At 41.3% G+C, this 22,976-nt stretch overlaps 1 protein-coding gene across 2 annotated transcripts in view; it reads right to left on the bottom strand.

Moving 5' to 3' along the window:
• HLCS (holocarboxylase synthetase) overlaps positions 1–22,976 on the bottom strand; it is a 190,708-nt gene that overhangs the window by 113,240 nt on the left and 54,492 nt on the right. For both annotated transcript variants that reach the window (XM_061167342.1, XM_061167343.1), the window contains exon 6: positions 22,157–22,428. In XM_061167342.1, the coding sequence (XP_061023325.1) occupies positions 22,157–22,428 (272 nt within the window). The remainder of the gene's footprint in view (positions 1–22,156; positions 22,429–22,976) is intronic.

The raw sequence follows: 22,976 nt of genomic DNA, 5'->3' as shown, positions 1-22,976 counted from the left end.
TCATAAACTCCTCAAAAGCAATCTTGCTCTAAGGCAGCTGGTTCTAAATCAAAAGGTAACTTTCATTTCCTCTAAATAATCCAGTTTCATCTTTAACCATCATCTTCAACCACAGATTTTTAAATTGTTACTAAATTGGGTAACCCAGTGGTATTAGATGCTGGCTATAAAACAAAGCCAAGAACTTGAGTAGTTTTTTCTTTAAGTGTTCTGCTCTAATGAATTTACTCAATAATAAACATTTCTCTAAAGAACTTTCATCCGAGTGTTTCATTTTTCTATTCTCTTTTTTGGGCGGTGGGGATGGTTACTATCACCTAATAAGATGCAAGAATCACCCCACCAGCCTTTGTAGGGAAACCAGGTCTCTCAAAGCCCAAGGGAAAACGAAACTGTATATCCACTAGGTTGGCAGGCAGTTTAACAAAGGCCATCCAAACTAAAGACACAAGGGTGATGACCCAGTTCCCACAGAAGAGAGACACTGCACGTATCCACAGAGAGCAGCGTGCCACATGGCCACCGTGACACTGATTCAAGGAGCATGAGGTGGAGGCCAGCCGGCTATCCACTGAGAAGGTAACTGCTAAACAGAGTGGCAGGCTCTTGCTGTGGAGAAGCATGCAGCCATGCTATAGGATAACACGCTATATGGATACACGGTAACAGGAAGGCTCCGACGTGCACAGCTGGACCACAGAAGGATGAAGCAGCACAGAGAGCAGCCCGCCCGCAGCCGTTCTCCCCTTCCAGGCTGTGCTCTGCCTCTCCTCACCCGCCTCCTCTCAGGCAGGCTGGCTGGGACCAAGGCTCCTGGCAACGGGAGGTGAGAGTGGGCCACTGCGGCCACGTGTGTTAGGAGAAAATTCTGGCCCTCTTTCTCCACCCTGTTGTCCTTCTTGCCGGCTGAAATGGCAGTGACTAGACTGACCTAAGAAGCTGCACGTGAAAGATGACAAGCCATTGTCAGCCTGGGACCCTGAGTGACTGTGTGGAAGACTGCAGCCAAAGACCTAGACTAGGTATCCTGGACCAACACCTAAGGAAGAACTGAATGTTTTTCTTCTAAAACCAAATTATTGTTGGGTCTCTAGGTATCTAGCAACTTAATCTTTTATCCCAGTGCAGATTAAAAGATACGGTAATGGTTTTAAAGATACAGTAAGGGTTTTAATAATCTTTAAATAATACTGTATTTAAAAATCCTAAAGAAAGACAAATAGACTTCCCAACAGTGAAGTCGGAATAAGGAATGGGAGGGTGGGGAGAAAGGAGACAAACAGGACTAGAGTGGTTGTTAGTATTAGTTGTAATTTTTAGTTTTATGAAAAGCAAACACATTCACGTGTTGCTTGTATAACTGAAAGCTGATAACAATCTACAGATGGTCCCTAACTAATGATGTGGCTCAACTTACAATTTTTTGACTTTACAATAATGCCAAAGCAATATGCACTCAGCAGAAACAATACTTCAGATTTTGAACTCTTAGCCTTTCCTAAGGCAGCAACATGCAGTACAACACTCTTCTGCATTACTGGGAAGGAGCAGTGAACCATAGCTCCCCATGACCTACATGATCATGAGGGCAAACAACCAAGACACTGAGAACCATTCTGTATCCAGACAACCATTCTCTTTTTCACTTCCGTATAATATTCCATGGGCTTCCCCAGTGGAACCTGCCCACAATGCAGGAGACACGGGTTCCACCCCTGGGTCAGACAGATTCCCCTGGAGGAGGAAATGGCAACCCACTCCAGGATTCTTGCCTGGAGAACCCCATGGACACAGGAGCCTGGCAGGCTACAGTTCATGGGGCCGCAAAAGAGTTGGACAAGACTGAGTACACACAGACACACACATAGTATTCCATAAATTACACGAGAGCTTCAATGCTTCGTTATAAAATGGTCTTTGGTTTAGATCATTCTGCCCAATGGCAGGCTAATGTGTTTTGAGCACTGTGTAGTTGGGGTGAAGAACCAAGGGTGCGCCCCTCTGCATCCTGAGAGTGGGGAGGTTTGGAGCATCCCTCCCTCTCTCTGGACTACGGTTTCTTCCCGTGGAAAATCGAGAGACTATATAGGTAGTACCTGAGCTCTATGCCTAGGATTCAAGCCTCAGCTGGAATGTTCTATGGGAAAAATGACAACTTTTTTTTTTCAATGATCTGAGTCAATTTATTAATGGAAAGATATTTTACATAAGTTTCCTTCGGCCATCTCGTGATGTACCAGAAAGCAATTTCCACTTTCCAATCTTATTTCTTTCCTAAGGATTACCCATGCTAACTGCATTTTGTGTTTTCAAAATGTCGTTAGCTTTTAAAAAAGCAATATGAAAAAAAAATTAAAAAGCAATATGAGAACACAAGACATACTTAAGAAGTTTCATAAAACTCAGAGGGAAAAAATTCTACCTTCAGTAATTCTCATCTTTACCAGGTACACTTAGTCTTATGACATTATCCACCCCATGAGAAAGTTGCTTTCTCATACACTGAGTCCTTATTTTGTGAATCCTTCACTTCAAACTTGCTGACATCCTTAATCTTGTGTTTATATCAGCTGAGTTAAAACCACAGTTCTCAGAACTTCAGCAGTACCTTGGGGATCAAATCCAACACTCTAATTATTCAAAAAAAAAAAAAAAAGGAGGGAGCTAGGATCATTTTATGAAAAAGGGAATTCAACTTCGGGGGGAAACCTAGATTGTTGCTTTGAAATCTTTTATGAGTGGAGCAGGAGTAAGAACGGTAGAGAACCCACCTTTAAAATAAAACCTGTGAACCCTATACATGACAGGTTCAAATTGCACAGAATCTGAACAGAAAACGTTGTTCACCATGGTTTTTTTTTTTTTTTTTTTTCACCATGGTTTTAAAATTAATTTCACACTGAAGCACGTGTGTTTTTTCATTTAAGAGACGCCAGAAACTGACACTGAAGAACTGTCAGTGGCAAGATCCGGCGGCTTTTGTTTTTCTCCCCAGGGCTGCAGTAAGGAGCACAGCCTCTGGCCACCACGGGCCTGCATTCAAACCCCGTGGCCCCTCCAAAAAGCTAGCACCTGGATCTGCGAGGCTCCTTAGAGGCACACCAGGCCTCCCGGGCAGCGCTAGTGGTAAAGAAACCCCTGCCAATGCAGGGGACATAAGAGATGTGGGTTCCATCCCTAGGTCGGGAAGATCCCCTGGAGGAGGGCATGGGAAGCCACTCCAGTTTTCTTGCCTGGAGAATCCCACGGACAGAGGAGCCTGGCAGGCTACAGTCCATAGGACCGCAAAGAGTCGGACACATCTAAGAGACACACAGCACGCATGCAGATGCACACGAGGCTCCTTATTACCACAGAGCGGCGTGCGGACCAGTAGAAGAGAATATACAAAAAGTTCTTACCAGTGGGCACCATACACAGTGTTAGCAAATGCAACTGTTACTGTCTCATGGCTAGTAGCTATTGACATTAGCTCATTATTTTTTTAAGGTATTATCCTATGAGCAAACTTTTCCTTCTCATTTCTTAAAATACCTACCCAGATGATTATTAAGTACCCCTAAAAATAAGCAGAAACTTAAAGAGGGGCCTCAGGACAAAATATCACATTAGGGAAAACATCTTAAGGACTGGATGACAAGAAGGCTTCTCAGTAAAAGTATGAGCTGGAGATCCAGAAGACGAAAATCGAAACACTAAGAAAAAAAAGCTAACTCTTCGTGGGTTCACTGTGACAGTTTTAAGGGACCTGGGCAGAAGGGTCTGGAAAATAGCATCTTAGGGAGAGAAATTGGCACCTACCCTCTACCTCTGGCTAGAGCCTTGGAGAGGTTCTTTTGAGCAATTACAGAGTAAAATTACATCAGAATATACAGTAATGAGAATATTTTAAATAATGAGAACACTGCTAATTACATCTTCCCATTTTAACAGGAGGTCAAAGACTTTACTGCAACCCTGAGACGTTTGGGGTGCCCAGCAGGGAGCCTCCTACTCCGCACACACTTGTAAAGGCCAAGACAGCAGGCGGGATGATATGAGGTGTGAGAAATGAAAACTTTATGTGCAGACAAATTTAGATTTTTTAAATATTTTCACTAGGGGCATAAATAGAAAGAAATTAGACCACTGGGATTTCAGAAAATGAGAACACAGACTGTGATTTTTATTTTAAATTTTAGTACTGAGAATACCCAATACCAAAGGAGTAAATAATTCAGCTAGTCACAAAAAGTAACACTTTAGTCTTAACTGCATACTTTTCGTTTACCTCAAAGCCATTCTGTTCAAGGGAGAAAATGGTGTGGATTCAAGTAAACGAAAGAAGAAAAATGTATAAATGTAGGAAACAACATATATTTCCTTTTATGAGGTGGCCTTGACATACAGCTGGGGATACCGAGAGGTTACATAGATCCAGTTTTTGTCAGTTTAAGATCATTTTAAATATGCTATCATGGATATTTTTAAAAATCTTTCACAGTAATTTACTTGTTATAAAAATATTGGTAACAGCTCATGCAGCTTAATATCAAAAAACCAAACAACTCAATCCAAAAAGTGGGCAGAAAATCCAAATGGACATTTCTCCAAAGAAGACACACATGAGAAGATGCTCGACATCACAAATTGTTAGAGAAATACAAACCAAAACTATAATGAGCTATCACCTCACACCAGTCAGGATGGCCATCATCAAAAACATCTACAAACAATAAATGCTGGAGAGAGTGTAGAGAAGAGGGAATCCTCCTACACCATTGGTGGGAATGTAAACTGGTACAGCCACTAGGGAGAACAGTAAGGAGATTCCTTAAAAAACTAGAGCTACCATAAGATCCAGCAATCCCACTGGACATACAACCAGAGAAAACCATAATTCTAAAGGATACATGCAACTCATTGTTCACTTAAGCACTATTTACAATAGCCAGGACATGGAAGCAACCTAAATGTCCATCAACAGAGAAATGGATCAAGATGATGTGGTACGTATACACAACGGAATATTATTCGGGCCACTAAAAAGAATTAAAATATGCCATTTGCAGCAACATGGATGGTCCTAGAGACTGTCATGCTGAGTGAAGTCAGACAGAGGAAGACAAATATCATATAATATCACTTACATGCAGAATCTAAAACAATAGTACAAATAAACCTACTTACAAAACAGAAATTGAGTCACAGGTTTAGAAAACAAATTTATGGTAACAAGAGGGAAAGGAGTGAGGGATAAACTGGGAGATTGGGATTGACATATACACATGACCATATATAAAAGATAACTAATAAGAGCCCATTGCATAGCACTGGGGACTCTTCAATACTCTGTAATGATCTATATGGGAATGGAATCTAGATGAAAGTGGATACATGTATATATATGACTGATTCACTTTGCTGTGCAGTAGAAACTAACACAACTTTGTAAATCAACTACATGGCAATAAAAAAATTAATTTAAAAATACTGATATGATATGTTACAGCAAGTATGAAGTTTTAGGACCAGAGAGAGTCTACTATTAATATTCTATCCACCCACTTATTACTTTATGCATTCCACCATGAACTACGGATAGTCCCTCCTTGATAATTAAGCCAGCACTTAACTAGAGCTCAATATTTTCATTTGTATATAAAATTTATCTGGAATGATTTTTATGATAAGATCTGCTGGGGTTTGGAAAATGTATACACCTGTTTTACCTGTTAGTTAAAAAAAAAAAAAAAATTACTATCAGTCAAGGTGTTCCTCTGGGCTTTTCCCAGCTGATGTCCACCCCATCCCCCAAAGATGATCACTCTCCTGAGCTTCTCCCACCGCCGATTAGACTTGCTGGTTCTAGAACTTCCTAAAACAGAGGCATACAGCAGGTACTATTTTGTGGAAGTCTTCCCTGATGGCTCAGACAGTAAAGCATCTGCCTATAATGCAGGAGACCTGGGTTCAATCCCTGGGTCGGGAAGATCCCCTGGAGAAGGAAATGGCAACCCACTCCAGTACTATTGCCTGGAAAATCCCATGGACGGAGGAGCCTGTTAGGCTACAGTCCACGGGGTCGCAAAGAGTCGGACATGACTGAGCTACTTCACTTTCACTTTCCTTGACTGTGCATAAAATTTTCAAAACTGGAGCAAGTTGATGCATGTATCTGTAGTCTGTTCTTAGTCTGCTTTTTATTGCCGAGTGATATTCAATTGTATGAATATGCTATAGTGTATCCTATCCATTCCTCTGGTGATGGACTTTTGGGGTTGTTTCCAGATTTTTACTATTACAGATAAAACTGCTGCAAATGATGACGTACAAGACACATATTTTCCTTTGTCTTGGGTAAACAACTAGGAGTCAGACTGTTGGGTCAGAAGGAAAATGTATGTTTGCTCTTAGAAAACAAACTGCCAGGCCATTTCATCAAGGTGGTTGTAGCATTTTACACTCCTACCAATGATGTGATGTTTGGGAACTGTGAGTTGTTCCATAACCTTGCCAATATTTATTGTGTTCTTTAGCTATTCTGGTGGGTGTGTGTATCTCATGGTTTTAATTTGCATTTTCCTGAAGACAGAAAATGTTGAGAAATGTTTATGTGCTTATTTGGCTGCTGGCATTCTTATTTGTGTGAAATATTGTTCCAATATTTTAATTGGGCTGTTTGTCATTTTGTTACTGAGTTGTAGAAGTTCTTTATAATATTGGTGATATCAGCTTTTATAATATATACATTTTGAGAATATTATCTCCCAGTGTGACTTGAGTATTCATCTTTTATTATTATCTTTTGATGAGCAGAATATTTTCATTTTCGAGAAGTCTAATTTTTATCTTTTGATGAGTAGAATATTTTCATTTTGAGAAGTCTAGTTTTTATCTTTTGATGAGCAGAGTATTTTCATTTTGAGAAGTCTATCCTTTTAATGAAAGGATATTCATTAATATCCTTTAATGATTATTGCTTTCTCTAACCAGTTTTTGAAACCTTTGACCACTCCCAGACCATGAAAATTTTTATTTTCCTTTACAAGCTTTATAATTTTAGCTTTTGTGTGAAGGTCTATGATCCATTTCAAACCAAGTTCAATGTAGGATGTGAGGTAGGGATCAAGACCCATTTATTTTCCTACATGAGCTTATATGTAATTACACCAGCACTGTTCTTGAAAACCCTTTCCATTCTCCACTGGACTGCACTGACGTCTGTGTCAAAAATCAAATGGCCAGTTAAAGGCAGGTCTATTCCTGGGGTATTCTGCTCTACTGATCCATTTTTTTTTATTAATGCCAATATTATCCAAATCTAACACAGATCTACAGTATATCTTAAAAGTCACATATGACTTCAAGTTTATTCCTGTTCAAAGTTATTTTCTCAGCTGTAGAACTCTTACATTCTTATGCAAATTTTATAACCAGTTCATATATTTCTACTAAAGCTCCTGCTATGGTTTTGACTAAATTGGCAACTGAATTTATTTGTCAATTTAAAGCAAACTGGAATCTTAACAACACTGAATCTTCAGATACATGATCATGGTATCTTTATGTATTGAGGTCTTCCTTAAGCTCAAAATATTTCTAATTTTTCTTGTGATTTCTTTCTTGATCCATAGATTATTTAGATGTGTGTTACTTAATTCTGAAAGACTTTTGATCTTCCCAGATACATTTTTGTTACTAACTTCTAATTTACTTCCATTGTAGACAGAGCATATGTTCTATATGATTTCACTTTATTTTCAGAGACTTGTTTTGTCTCCCTTGGTGAATATACCATGCGCACCTAAAAAGAACATGCGTCCAGCTGGGGGTAGTGTTCTATAAACACCCATTACGTGCGAGCGGTGGATAGTGTTACTCAGATCCTCCGTCTTTCATGATTTTTGTTTAGCTGTCTCATTAGCTATTAAAAGAGTGGTGTTAAGTTCTTCAGCTATGATTGTGGACTTGTCTATTTTTCTCTTTAACTCTGTTGATTTTTGCAACATGTGTTTTGAAGCTCCCTTATTAAGTGAACACACAACTTTGATATCTGTTCAATGAACTGACACTTTTTTCATTCTGAAATATCCCTCTTTAGCTTTCCTAATTCTTTCTCTCAAAGTCTGATTTATTGGATGTTAACAAAGTCATATCTTTTCTTATCCTTTTATAAGAAAGCTATATCTTTCCTTATCCTTTTACTTTCAACCTATCTGTCTCTATAATTAAAGTGTTTCTCAAAGACAATACATGCTCAGGTCTTACTTATTTCTTTAAAGTCCATTCTGACTTAGTCCATTATCATTTAATAATGGTTTACCATTTTGTTCATTTTTGTTTTTTTCCCTTCTACTTTTTTGTTTCACTATTCCTTTCTTATCTTTTGTACTTTCTTGCTGTCTTCTTCTAGATTATCTGGATATTTTATCTATTTGCTTATAGGATATAACTCTTTGTCATGCTTTCAGCGGTTACTCGAAAGATTACAATAGGGACTAATAGGGAAAGTAGCATCAACATATATATACTATCAGGTGTAAGATGGATACTGGTGAGAAGTTGCTGTGTAACACAGGCAGTCCCGTCTATACTCTGGGATGACCTGGAGGGATGGGATGGAGGGAGAGGAAGGAGGCTAGGGAGGTAGGAGATATATGTATAATTATGGCTGGTTCAAGTTTTTTTTAAGAAAACCACTAAGAAATTAGACATGGCAGCAAGCCTGATTTCCTTCTGTAACAAAATTAGTATCTAAATAGATGTTAGAAGTATGGGGGATATAGTATATTAGGATTTCAGCGAAACATCTGTTAGAGTAATACAGTATTTGGGGCTAAGAATTAAGGCTTGAGACAAATCTTTTAAGTGCTGCCTCCTCCACCTAACTCTTTATGTGGCTCTGACCAAGCTGTTTAAACTCTCTAGGCAAGTGAAAATCACTAATTCATGTCTGACTTTTTTAGACCCCATGGACTATACAGTCCGTGGAATTCTCCAGGCCAGGATCCTGGAATGGGGAGCCTTTCCCTTCTCCAGGGGCATCTTCCCAACCCAGGGATCGAACCCAAGTCTCCCGCACTGCAGGCGGATTCTTTACCAGCTGAGCCACAAGAGAATCAATAGTGCCCTCATCTCTTAAAATGGAAAGTATAATAGTACCTATTTCATAGGGTCTCAGTAAAGACTGAATAGGAAAAATGCACACTATCTGCCATGTAGTAAATGCCATATTAACATCAGCTATTGTTACTGCTAAAGCATAACATCTCTGTGGACAAAAGATAACATAATTCAAAATGATTATATGACAGTGATAAAACACTATGAATAGTAAGAAATATTACTTGCCTCATCCTGTTCAACTTCTATCAATGTCTGCTTTTGTTTTATAATTTTCCAATTATCTTCTAGGAAAAAATATTGCAATGGGGTCACTAACAGTTTTGTATAAATCTGTTAGCTCAAAAAATATGCTTATCATTTATAACAGGAAAACATGAGAAATAACAACAATGCATTCATAGGAGACTGTGCAGATAAATTATGATCAACCTGTATGGACCCCATGAAAGACACATTTTGATGTGTCCATTTGATTGGTCTTTGTCCAAAGACCATTTGATTAAGTAAGAAACGTTTATTTCATTTACAATATAATCACAATTTTACAAGTGTGTGTAGGAGGATAAAAGACTAATATGAAATATAGCAAAAGGTTAATATGATCTTTTATAAGTGGTGAGGTTATAGATGATTTTCATTTCATTATAAATTACTGCATTTCCAAGTTTTCTATAATGAACAAGAATTCTTCTTATATTTGAAAAATATTTTGATAAAAATAAAATAGAGTAGCTTTATGCACCATGATTGGCTTTCTATCAAGGTTTCTGGTCCTTCAGACCCAAAGCTTTGATCTCCAACAAGGTTGAGCACCAAAGAAGGCTAGGTCCTTGGACTGCAAGGAGATCCAACCAGTCCATCCTAAAGGAAATCAGTCCTGAATATTCACTGGAAGGACTGATGCTGAAGCTGAAACTCCAATACTTTGGCCATCTGATGTGAAGAACTGACTCACTGGAAAAGACCCTGATGCTGGGAAAGATTGAAGGTGGGAGGAGAAGGGGTCAACAGAGGATGAGATGGTTGGATGGCATCACCGACTCAATGGACATGAGTTTGAGTAAGCTCCGGGAGTTGGTGATGGACAGGGAGGCCTGGCGTGCTGCAGTCCATGGGGTCGCAAAGAGTCGGACACAACTGAGTGACTGAACAACAATAATGAAGATAATAAAGAAATGTTTATTAAGGAAGATGCTTAGAGAAAAGATGGCATGGGGATTAAAAAAGGCCATACTAACTATCTTTAAATATCTTAAACTCTCTTACCTAATTAACAAATATCTTAACTATCATTTGGGAGAAATTGGATCCATGGCCAGATTTCCGTTTTGAAATGAGATGGGTTTTAAAAGACCCATCCTGGAAGACAGCACTGTGCTAAGATGACTGGAATGAACTACCCTGAGTTAAAAGAACCTAACATAAATCCATTAACTGAACAAATGGCAGGAGTCTGGTCACCATCAGGTGCTCAGACACATCCAAAACAGTGCAAAGGGTGTTTGGGCAGTAAGGAGCAGGGGTTTCCCTGATAGCTCAGTTGATAAAGAATCCGCCCGCAATGCAGCAAACTCCAGTTCGATTCCTGGTTTGAGAAAATCCTCTGGGGAAGGGATAGGCTACCCACTCCAGTATTCTTGGTCTTCCTTTGTGGCTCAGCTGGTAAAGAATCCACCTGCCAATGCAAGAGACCGAAGTTCGATCCCTGGGTTGGGAAGATCCCCTGGAGAAAGGAATGGCTACCTACTCCAGTACTGTGGCCTGGAGAATTCGGACATCTCTCAGATCAAAGAGTTCTGTGACACACTCTTGGTCTGATTTCAGGCTTATTACATGTCAAATCTTCATCCTATCCCAATTATGAAAACTCCATGCTGAAAAGTGTTGGTCTGTTTCATGGCAGTTTTCCAGGTGCCAGAAAAAAAGCGAAACTGCCTATCATCTTATATCCACATAGAGACAGTTCTCCAAGAAGACCTCTAAGGACCCTGAACACCTGGGAGGCACTTACACACAACATCAAAAAGAAGAGATGAGAAGGCAAGGCAAGGGGACAGAAGGGAACCAAACCTAAACCAAGACCTACAGGAAGCATTTTAAATGACCTGCTAAACCAAAACCGATTTCCTGTAAGATGAGCTCCACATTCTAGATTCACAACCCTGGTTGGCAGCAACCAACTTTCTCGTTTCACCTCCGCAGGTAACAAAGGATGTCAAAAATCAAATGACATTTCCTTTGGTTTAAATTTTTAAAAGAGAAGGTGCCACAGCATCTTTTCAGAAGTAGGATGGAGACTACTTCTGAAGATTACAAATTTGAAACTCCAGGAAAGAAGGGAGGAAGTGACAACTTGTATAAATCCTCCAGTTCAAACTCCCCACCATTGTTCAAGCAAAAGTGGCCCACACTCCTAATTCAGGGCAATTTCTACACTGTGTTAGTGATCCAAACAAGCCTTAATGAAATCTCAAAATCTGAAATGTTAGACAAGACCTCACCTGGGACAACTGCAAACCTGCCAAGCTCCTCCTCTGCCATTTCCACCACTGCCTCCCACCCACTGTGTCTCCCTGCACACTCCTAAGGCTTCTGTGAACGGAGGAACATCCACCACAGCTCCCTACTCCATGGTATTATCTCCTCTTAGACTCTGGGTGTTGAAATGGAAGCAATTCCAGCAGAGATTTTTCCTCTCAAATATCAAGCATCACTTTGCCAACAAAGGTACATATAGTCAAAGCTATGGTTTTTCCAGTAGTCATGTACGGATGTGAGAGTTGGACCATAAAGAAGGCTGAGTACTGAAGAACTGATGCTTTTGAACTGTGGCAATGGAGAAGACTCTTGAGAGTCCCTTAGACAGCAAGGAGATCAAACCAGTCAATCCTAAAGGAAATCAACCCTGAGTATTCATTGGAAGGACTGATGCTAAAGCTGAAACTCCAATACTTGGCCACCTGCAAAGACTCACTGGAAAAGACCCTGATGCTGGGAAAGATTGAGGGCAAGAGGAGAAGGGAGCAGCAGAGGATGAGATGGTTGGATGGCATCACCAACTCAATGGACATGATTCTGAGCAAACTCCAGGAGACAGTAAAGGACAGGGAAGCCTAGGGTGCTGAAGTCCATGGGATCACAAAGAGTTGGACACAACTGAGTGACTGAACAACAGCAACTAACTGGAGACGTCTGAATAACCACCTGGATAATCAGCCCCAGGGACAAAAGTGGCTTAATTCTAACAAGGGCACAGAACCTCCCCCGGTTCCTCTGCGGTCCAGAAGGGGGCCACAGGTACTCACCAAGGTTATTCGTCTGGAGAAGCCACGAAACACTGAATGATGCTGAGTTTTACAAAAACACACGTGTGCTTTCATGTGATATCTACAAACCAAAGCAACCTGGTGTAATCCACGTTATGATTACACAGTACAATCTCCTGCAGAAGGCTGAAAGAGCTTACCTCAAAAGAGAAAAACTTAAGTCTCCGTTGCCTTAAGTCCTTTGGGAATGAGGCTGGGTATAAATAGACCAACCAGTCAGCCTGCCATTAAGATATAAGATATGGGAGAGTTACTCCCCAGTCAGCGGGGCCTAAGTGATCATTGTAAAGGTTTTGGCCAGTGGTCTTGACACCCGTGGAGCTTCCCAGGTGGCAGAATCCACCTGCCAATACAGGAGATGCAGGAGACATCCTTGGTTTAGGAAGATCCTCTGGAAAAGGAAATGGCTACCAGCCCCAGTATTCTTGCCTGGGAAATCCCAGGGACAGAGGAGCATGGAGGGCTACAGTCCATGGGGTCACAAAGAGTCAGACTTGACTGAGACACTGGCGCACACACACTTGGCACCCAAGCACTGAGGAACCTAAACTCCAAAAAGGCTTCCCAGTCCCATTTGCAGGATATTTCATTTAAAAGGGGTTTTGGGCTCTGAAAAGGAAAGAAAATGAAGCCGTGGATCTAGTGTAACCTTCTCCTTTTACAGGGGCCCAGAGAGGTTGAGTGCTTTATCCAACGTCACACAGCTAGCACGTCAAAACGGCACAAAGTTTCAGCCTAAGTTTCCAGGGTTGTTGAACAGCGTTCAACACCGTTCACCGTTACTTACATTTTCAAGTAAATTCTCTGTACTCACATGATCTAATTTGAAACGGTGAAAACTCCATTGGCATCCAGATGACCTCTAGAAAAAGAGGTGAGTGCAGACCTGACCGTAACTCCTTCCCCTTCTCTTGTCTCCTCTACCCTTCTCACATCTCAAGGAAATACCTCCCTGCCAGGCAATGACTTCATCACTCCCCTTCTCGCTAATTTGAATACTCTTGTGGCAGAGCCAAACAAAAAATGAAAATGATGAATGACTCCTTGTGCAACACAGAAAAAATGTGGTGTTTGGGATCTCGACGTGATGGAATACCCCTCATGCAGAAACAGAACATGCTTCTGTCCAAAACAAAGATGCAGAAACGAGAGTATTTCAGAGCTCCAAGGGCATCTGGCCAAATGGTAAGTGTGCAGAAGACTTTAAAGGGCCAGATGAAAGCAAATCAACCCTCACCTCCAGAACAGGTAAGTGTTCTATTTGAAAGAAAAACAGAAGTTTTTCTAAGTAAATCACAAAGCCAAGTCAGGGGAGAAACAGTAGAAGGGGAGAGGGATGCTAAAAAGGGGAAAAGAAAAATATCTGCTTGATTATCCAACACATTCACTGATTTTTACCAAGATAAGTTTTTTAACCCAGAGCTCAGCCTTCATCTTCTCATCACATACAGACAGGTAAGCGGGCACACTGGAATTATCATGAAAACTAAATTCTAATGATATTTAAAATCTTTCCCACATAGGAGTTAGTGTTAATTCATAAACTGAATTTTGTGGGCTTTCTGTGTTTAGAGAGGTTTTTAAATTAATCACATATTTGAGGTATAACATGATATAAAATTAAGGTGCACATGTTAATTCGCCACATTTATATTCTGTAATATCCTTGCCACTGCAGCAATAATTAGCACTTCGATCATGTGACCTAATTATCATTTCTTTTTAGTGGCTGGAATAATTAGATTCTGGTCTCTTGCAAGTCTGATGATTATAATACAATATTGTTGTCTACATCCACTATACTGTACATAAGATCACTACTCAGGGCAAATCTGTATCCTTAAGAAAGAAACCCCCACCCTCCAGCTCCTGATAACCACTTCTTTACTGTGTTCATGAGTCTGGCTTTTTTTAAGATTCCACATACAAGCGACATCAGACAGTACTTGTCTTCCTCTGTCTGACTGACCCCTCTTGGCATAATGTCCTCAAGGTCTAGTCATACTGCTATATAATCAAGTTTTTTAAATGGTGTTTTCTTGTTGTACATTTCTTGCTGCATTAGAACCTCAGATCATATCCTCAATCTTCATTTTTGCTATTTCCAGAGAGGTGGCCATCAGCCATCTCCATGTGGGAAAAGCGCCCATCTTAGTTGGCAGGCAAGAGGAGATTTAAACCAGCACTTGCTGGCCAACCTGTTCCATGTCAGAAGCTGTCCCACAGGCTGTTTACGCTTCTCTTTGACCTCTGAGACATGACTGGCTCTCCTGAATGGGCATCACTACAGTTTAGCCATTTTTTTACAATGAGAAGTCATGAAATTTGCCCCAGGCCAGTAGCCAGCAAAACTCCACTGCCTGTTCTGCCGTCAGTATTCCATGCTGGCCCAGGGTCCAAGCTCACTCTGGATGCCCCAACATCATCTAAATGGCCCTGTTGCTAACAAATAACTCCTTTGCACTTTACGATGATAGCAGAAAACATCCCACGCGTCAGAAGACTCAACTCCCTTCTAAACTACAGTCAAAACTCGTGGTTTTCTCCCTAAGGTAAATCTGGACTGAGATTTTTAAGGGACCTCCATTCGGTTCTCCATAGTGGCTGTACCAATTTACATTCCCACCAACCTTGTCTCCACACCCTCTACAGCATTTACTGTTTCTGGATTATTGGATGAGGGCCATTCTGGCTGGCATGAGGTGATATTTCACTGGAGGTTGCTTTTAAAAAAAAAATAAATTTATTTTTAATTCGGGGATAATCGATTTATAATATAATGTTGGTTTCTGCCATACATCAACATATTGTTAGCCAGCTAAACCCCAATACAAAGCAAATAGTTTATAAGAAAAAAAAAAAAAACCTGGACTGAGATTAAAAAAATAAAACTTTTGTCACATTTATTGCCTTTTCTAGCCCAAACCTTTTACCTTGTGTCATCTTTTGTGGTCCTTTATTACTGGTTTAAATAAAACCAGTAAGAGACATTCATACTAAATCAAATATACTATAAGATCAATCAATTCTGCAGAGTAACAAATATCTGAGATGTTTGAGGAAAATCAAGAGCATGAAACAGTATCAAATCCATGCATTCTGATTGACACAAAAGGTCTGGAGGAAGATACAGATAATAAACAAGGCATGGGACTAATAAATACCTTCAGACTGTTGAAGTTCTGGCTCTTTTGAATTGACTATCATTTTCATATGTCACAAGAGTCAATTAAGTCAAATAATCTTAAGGATTAAGATTTAAATAAAGAGAAAGTTTGATTTAAAAAAGAGACAGTGAACCAGCTACACATGTTGTAAGGGAACCACAAACAGAATCAACTCTATTTTCTCATCTTTCCAGAAAAGCTGAACTCAAACAACACATTTTTCACAAAACAATAACCACTGAGGAGCCATTGTGCTTCTGGTACAATGAGAAAAAACTGTCAAAATCTTCAATAAAAACTCCACCCCAAGGAAACGCACATCAAGAACTCAAGTCAAGCTGACAATGATTTGCTTCACTGATGCTCACAGCACCGCCACCGGAAGAATGCATTGGTCAAAAAAGGGAATCATATCTAAAGTTTAAGGAATAATGAGAATTCAACAACATGAGCTATGCACTAAGAGCTTAGCAGGCATTTTCCATACATCCTCACCCTATCCTGGAGCTGAACGGGGGCTCCTGGAAGGAAAATCCCACATCTACTCTATTCCCCACTGGGTCCCAGAGCCTAGTGCGGACTCCTGCACACAGCTGGTGCTGAAGAGAAATTAGCTAAGGGATTGAACTGGGAAAGAAAAGAAAAGTTAAAGAGCTGAGACTATTACCAACTACTTTGCATAGACAAGGAAATGGAAGCTTGAAAGGTTACTGATTTGCCGGAGGTTACTCATGCGGCAAATGGCGGACATGCAATTCCAACCCAGGGCAGCAATATTCCACATTAAGTTCTAAGCCCCTAGGTCAACCCAGATATTCGATCCTCAGTCATGGGAAACGAGTGAGCACAGGAAACAAGGCAGTTTCTGGAAATACACAGGGTCTGTGCTGTGCTGTGCTGTGCTGTGCTTTAGTCCCACTCTCTGGGACCCCATGGACTGCAAACAGCCACTGTCCATGGGGATTCTCCAGGCAAGAATCCTGGAGTAGGTTGCTATGCCCTCCTCCGGGGGAATCTTCCCAACCCAGGGATCGAATCCTGGTCTTCCCTATTGCAGGTGGATTCTTAACCATCTGAACCACCAAGGGAGGCTCACCATAGGATCTAGTTATCTAAAAGTCTGGTATCTAGTTATCTAAAAGTCTGGTATACCCTAGAAAGATTAAGACTGCCACCCACCACTGAGAACATGCAAAAGACTGTGCTTTGAGTCTGGAGGAGGGTCCAGGGGAAGAGCTTTCAAGCACAGCAGACTGTCCAACATGTCCCTGAAGTGTTTCATCACTCACAAGGTATCGGCTGGATGGTCACTTTCAGTCTCACTCTTCTATACAAAATGTGGGGACCTTTCAGGTTGTTAAATGTTGTTCCACATGGAGAGAGAGGCAGAAAGAAGCTCCAGTTCTAATGAAAATGCTATCTAAATAGAACACTCTGTCATTATCATAGAATGGCAAGCATCACAATAAGCTTGCCCTACTGAAAAAAATAAAATCAGTTACAAAATGTAAACTAAACATTCCAGAACACTAACTATCAATATGGAGACATTTCTGGAAAACAAGAGACCATTTTATCATTTGATTCCAGGAGTTGGGCATGTGAAAGGTTAACTTATTCAGGTGTTGAGTTGAGACCAAGAAAACAAAAGCATTTGATAGAGAATTGGCTAGAATAACTCTTCAGTCTTCACCAGTGGAGTCAAAGGCTGGAGTTATACTGTAAACCTTAATTTAGAAGTAAACATTAAAATGAAGGTCTCTTTAAATTCTCCAATAATTTTCACATTAAAAGTACCAAGTTGGCCCATAAAAAAGCTCACGCTAATTTATCTCAAAGCAATCAACTTCTTAAAAACCCTTTATTTCACAATTAGGCTAAAATCCCATTAATTTGGGACACTTACCAACGTATTTATCCCTTGCTCATTACCAATGTGCACATTAAGAGTACACCCGATAACACAATACAGGCATTAATATGTAAAACATCAACAAAAGCCATCTGGAAAGCTAATGAATAATCAAGGGATTTCAAATTAAACTACAGAATTTTCCCTTAGAATCTTTAGGACAACACTGTCAAGTTCAATCTATTCACTTCGCCTCCAGAATCAATTTTTCAAACTTTATGACAGGTCTAATCGCTTCCACCTGTGTCTCTAGCTTGACTCTTGACTGGCATGCTACCAGCCAGGGTGGAAATGTAGACAAAGACCCCTATTAGGATCCGGCTGTTTCTCTACTGTGAGGTCACTCAGCCATTAAATTAGTTCCAGCCCAGTTTCTGTCCTCTCAGGCCTCCACTTGTGGGGAGGAGGATGCGCAGTAGAACAAGTTAGGGGAGCAGAGTCAGAAGAGAAGAAAGCCGGAAAGAGATGTTAGGGGCTGACTGGACACGTATGTGAAAGGCGAAAGGAGACGTTTGGGCCTGACGGGACACATATGTGAAAAGCGGAAGGAGATGCTAGTGGCGGATGAGACACGTCTGAGAAAGGCGGAAGGGACACGTCTGAGAAAGGCGGAAGGAGATGTTAGGGGCTGACGGGACACGTATGCAGAGAGGTGAGAAGTCCCAGACTGTGACACAAAAAATACTATCTTTCTTAAACGATGCTGGCTCTTCTCCCCTGTGCTATTTCCCCCAAATACTTTTTAATGACTTAAGTGGATTGTTACTCCTTGTCTTTCCCTCCGCTTGTAGAAAAGTCCACCATCTCCCATACAAGCTTTCCTCAATGGACGCTGAAGCTAGTTCACAAAACCGTTTCGCCCTCTAAAAGGCTTGGAGGTTACTGAGCGCTAGGAAGGCGGGCAGGTTTAGGATTCTGACTCCAGGATCACTCCATTCGCAGGAGCTGGGGTGCTTCTCATGCCCAGATTGCAGAATTGAGGAGAGCAAGGCCCAAGAGGGTGAGGATGCCAAGGTCACAGAGCCAGCGGGTGATGGAATCTTCAGGTCCAGTGTTTCTTTCTACTAGATAGTGAGCTTTATGCCTGACACAGAAACTGCTCCAAAAACTTCACTGATCAGTCTGCTTCTCGCCCAGTGCCGTGTAACATACTGTGACCACTTCTATCTGCCCAAACTCCCAGGCTCAGACCAAAAAGAGGTGCACAGACGTGTGTGCCTGTGCATGAGCTGAGTGTGCCCGGGGAAGCGCTTCCTCTAGGGCACTGTGAGGTTAGGGCAGTACACTCCCCGCGTTCTCTCCCCAGTGCCTAACACAGGGCCTGGCATACAGCAAACACTCCATAAATGCTTACTCCACGTAGGATGAAGGCAAACTTAGGCCTGAAGAATCAAGGGACTTCAACAATGGTAAGAAAATAAACCTACTTAACAAAGAAATCTAAATTATTCCTTACAAAAAAAAAAAAAAAAAGCCCATGTGTGGCCAGTTCATTCAGGATGTATACAAGGATGATGCAAAGAGAATCAGTATGAATGAGTTTGTGTTCATCTGGCTCACCACACACTGTGGCTTCGCACAAGTAAGTTGTTTCAACATCTGATCATCGAACTATCGCTCAAATAAAAGACAACCGCACAATTACCAATAATGGCTCAGTTACCCTAAGCCTGCACTCCAAGGTCTGGTTTTCCCCTTCCCGCCTTCCCCAGAGCTAACAATCAGTCATTGCTTATCAGGAGATTCTACTAAATGTGCAGCCCTCTGGACCAAACCAGGCCAGAGTCAGCACCTGGAGGCACTTGTCCAACAGTGAGGAGGGCTGAGCACTGGCCGATCCACACCCCCTGGTCTGGAACCCCGCCGCCAGCGGCAGCTCACATCTTCAAACGGCTTCCATGTCAGCAGCCACAGGACTGACCACAGAACAGTGAAGGGAAGGTTCCCTGGGCCAGATGCAGGACTAAACCCGTGGCCCTGGTGGGACTCTCCCCAACCAGCTGAGCTAACTGGTCACAAGAAGAGCTACCAGGAAATAACTCCGGGGCGGGGGCAGGGGGCGGTGTGGAGATTGTCTAAGTGAACCGAAATCAGAATTTACCCTGTGTTACCCTGACCATCAGGTAGAAAATGCTTTTCATGGTTAGAAATACATGGTAAACAAAACAAACAAAAGGCCTGGGGTGGGGGATTCAGGAAGAAATGAACCTCTTCCAACCAGACCTGGCTGGCTGGCTTGCCATGTCAGACGATGGGGGAGACAGCACTCACTCCCGTGGTTTTCGCTCTCTGTTGCTGGAGGGCGAGTCCTTAGGGCCATCAGATACCTTGGTGTTATCAGCAAGCCACTCCCGCACTTCCGTCTGCCCCGCCCCGTCCTCAGAGCACCTTCCCCTCTACAGAACCACCAGCCGAGCTTTAACTGGGGCAGGAGGTGACAGTGGGGTGGTGGTGGCGGTTCACGGTTTCAAGGCCAGCCTGCTCCCCTGACCAGAGAGCAAATGAAAGCTTTCGGTGCTACCTCAGTGTCGCAGTAGCTTAAACTGGGCTTGTGGTCAAAGAAGCACACACAGCCTCCAAAAATTTGTCCAAAGAAAACGGTCCAAATCCTCCTGGATTTGTAATAACATAAGAAAGTTACCTCTAATGACACTGAATAAGCAGCGAAATAAAACCAGAGTTACCTGAAAATAATTGTTTCCAAATATGATTTTAACTTTTGCAAGCAATGGGGCCATCAAGAGGTATTATACTACTTAAAGGCCTCCTGCTAATTTTTTAGCAGCCTGACAACAGAAAGTACAAACAGAAGTTAGAAAGACTTCTAACTGCCCTCTAATATCTGCCCTCCTCTCCTCCTGGTTAACAGAAACCTAACTTTCAGTAGATTCATCGATGCCAAGTACAAAGATGGCATTTATTTCCTAGTCGTCCTTGGAGGTAAATATGGTCATGTTCTAGCCCTGGGAGATGAACAAAAACATCATGAGCAACTTCTGAAAGAGCCCATATGTGGACACGCCCCAATTTACACTCTCCTTTGCTCACCAGGTAAAATGAGAGAGAATATAAAAGCTTGGGTTACCTTTTGGCACCCACCCTAGCAAGGTACCCACAAGCTCTCTTGGTAACATACTGCCCACTGCCCAAACCCAGCAACCATAATCTCAATGTTTCAAGATTGCCCCAATACAAAATACTCTTCACTGTTGTCCACAAAAACAACAAAAATGGTCTAGAAGTGCCAATGTTTTTCTACCTGAATTTCACCTCCCCAAAATTTTTTGTTAAATATTCTGTCTGATTTTTTTTATTTGGCAGATATGATTGGAATGGGTCACCTTTTTGATAATAATAGTGTACACTGGAGTAGCAAAAGATTATCAGAGTTTGTACAAGCAAGTAATAATTGCTCCGTACAAATACAGGCTTTTTCTTCTCTATGGGAACACCAGGGATTGGGGAGTGGAGGCAGGAGACGATGGCAACACTGAAAGAAAAAAAAAATAACACAAAACAACTTGGGAGACAAGACCTATTCACTGCCATTGCTCATATTCCCCTTTCGACTTTGTCTCCTCACTGCTAGTTCCCCTATAGTAATGCTGTTTCTACAACCTGTACATACACTAAAATTGCTGCTTCCATGACTGAGCATGAGAGTCAAGAAATCCTAAAATTATCTCATCACCTTATATCAACATACTAGCAAATTCCAGAAATTATTGTTCAGAAGAAAAGCCAAAATATTTCCATACGTTCCAGATGCTGAATTATGTATCTGACTAATTATGCGGTTCCACAGGTGAAAGTGCCCAGAAACCGTGAAGGGGGTGGGGGATTTTGCAGTCTTACATTCCTCAAATTTTAGTCCCATGTTGAGGGAAGATGCTTTTCTTATTCATGCCCTCTATAACCCTACTTTTTAAACTATCTATCTCAACATAAAAGTATTAATTAATACAGACTAATTTGGAGTTTAAAATTAGCCTTTCATCTGTTTCCCATTGTTTAACCTTTAATCAAAGTCCATGAAACAGAAGAAATAAGAAGGAAAACTTGAAATAAGACTGAATTTCCAACATCCCAGTGGGATTACAGAGTGCTTTAAAAATGCATTGGATAGCAACATACCAAAACAGGTAAGTACAAAGCTCCTGTTTATTTCAACTGAACACAACTTACATGTCGTTCAAATTTCCTATGCTAATACTCCGCAAACATCTTAAACTGGTTATAACATCCCAACACAGGTTGTAACAGAGTAAAATGGCAATGTGAACAATAGCGCCACCTGTCAAACACCTTTTTTTCATAATATTCTTTTTCCCAAAGACATTCTGAAAGGTCAGATTAAAGACAGACAGACACAAGGCAGAGAAGTTCCTCATTCTTTAAAACACAGATTTCTGACCCAAGAACTTTAATTTCTCTATCTACAGATGGGTGTATTGCTAGTGGTGTATTAAAGCGTTATCACGCTCATCTTCATTATTAAGTTATGAATAAGCCATTGCTTTAAGCATAGCATTAAGTTATTGCTCTAAATCTTCATCCCTCTCACCAAGCACTGGTTGGAGAGAACCATCAAGATACCTGGGGTCCTCCAATCAAGTACAGAAACCAGCCTGGCCAGGACTTACCCATCCAGAAGACTCATTGTGGTGGGCGTCACTTCGGCAAACAGAATGACTTTCCCAAGATTCCTTGTCTGCAGGTTTTGTCGGTAGATCTCAAAATTGAAGTTTTCTGATGAGAAGGACTCCATGTCAGTCACCACAGGTATGGCGGATGGGGTGATTTCTATTTCAGATGTGTAGGATGAAATGAATTTCAGGGAGAGCTTGCTGGATGTTATGACTCCTTCAGGATCCACATGTTTCCCCAGCCACTGCATAAGAGGATACCGGATTTCCTGTGCCATAAAGAAAGAAGTGGTAAGGTCGTAATTTGGCATTACGTTAGATGATGGTAGCTTTCCCTTAAAATGCCACTCTGGTAAGAGAAGTACTTCCTAATTCATGACCAATAAAAGCTAGGTTAACAAATTCTGAACATAAAAACTATCATACAACAGACAATGAGTACACTTAAGTATGGGCTTCCTGGTGGTTCAGTGGGAAAGAATCCACCTGCCAGTGCAAGAGACTTGGGTTCAATCCCTGGGTGGGGAAGATCCCCTGGAGAAGGAAATGCCAGCCCACTCCAGTATTCTTGCCTGGAGAATTCCATGGACAGAGGAGCCTGGCAGGCTACAGTCCATGGGGTCACAAAAGAGTCAGACATGACTTAGCAACTAATATACCTATATTATAAAAATATGAACTGTTCAGAAAGCAAGATCCAGGGAAATAGGCACATTTCTATCCTACACTAGATTCTAAGTTCTCTAAAGTCCTTCCTTTCCAGTTCTAGAGTTCATTAGTGATCCTCTAGGCCTCTGTGCATTTTACAGAAAGTTTT

This window comes from Dama dama, chromosome 19 (assembly GCF_033118175.1).
Source record: "Dama dama isolate Ldn47 chromosome 19, ASM3311817v1, whole genome shotgun sequence".
NCBI classification, from domain to species: domain Eukaryota; kingdom Metazoa; phylum Chordata; class Mammalia; order Artiodactyla; family Cervidae; genus Dama; species Dama dama.
The sequence above is the reverse complement of the archived record's forward strand: the minus strand, read 5'-3'. Positions and strand labels throughout refer to the sequence as shown.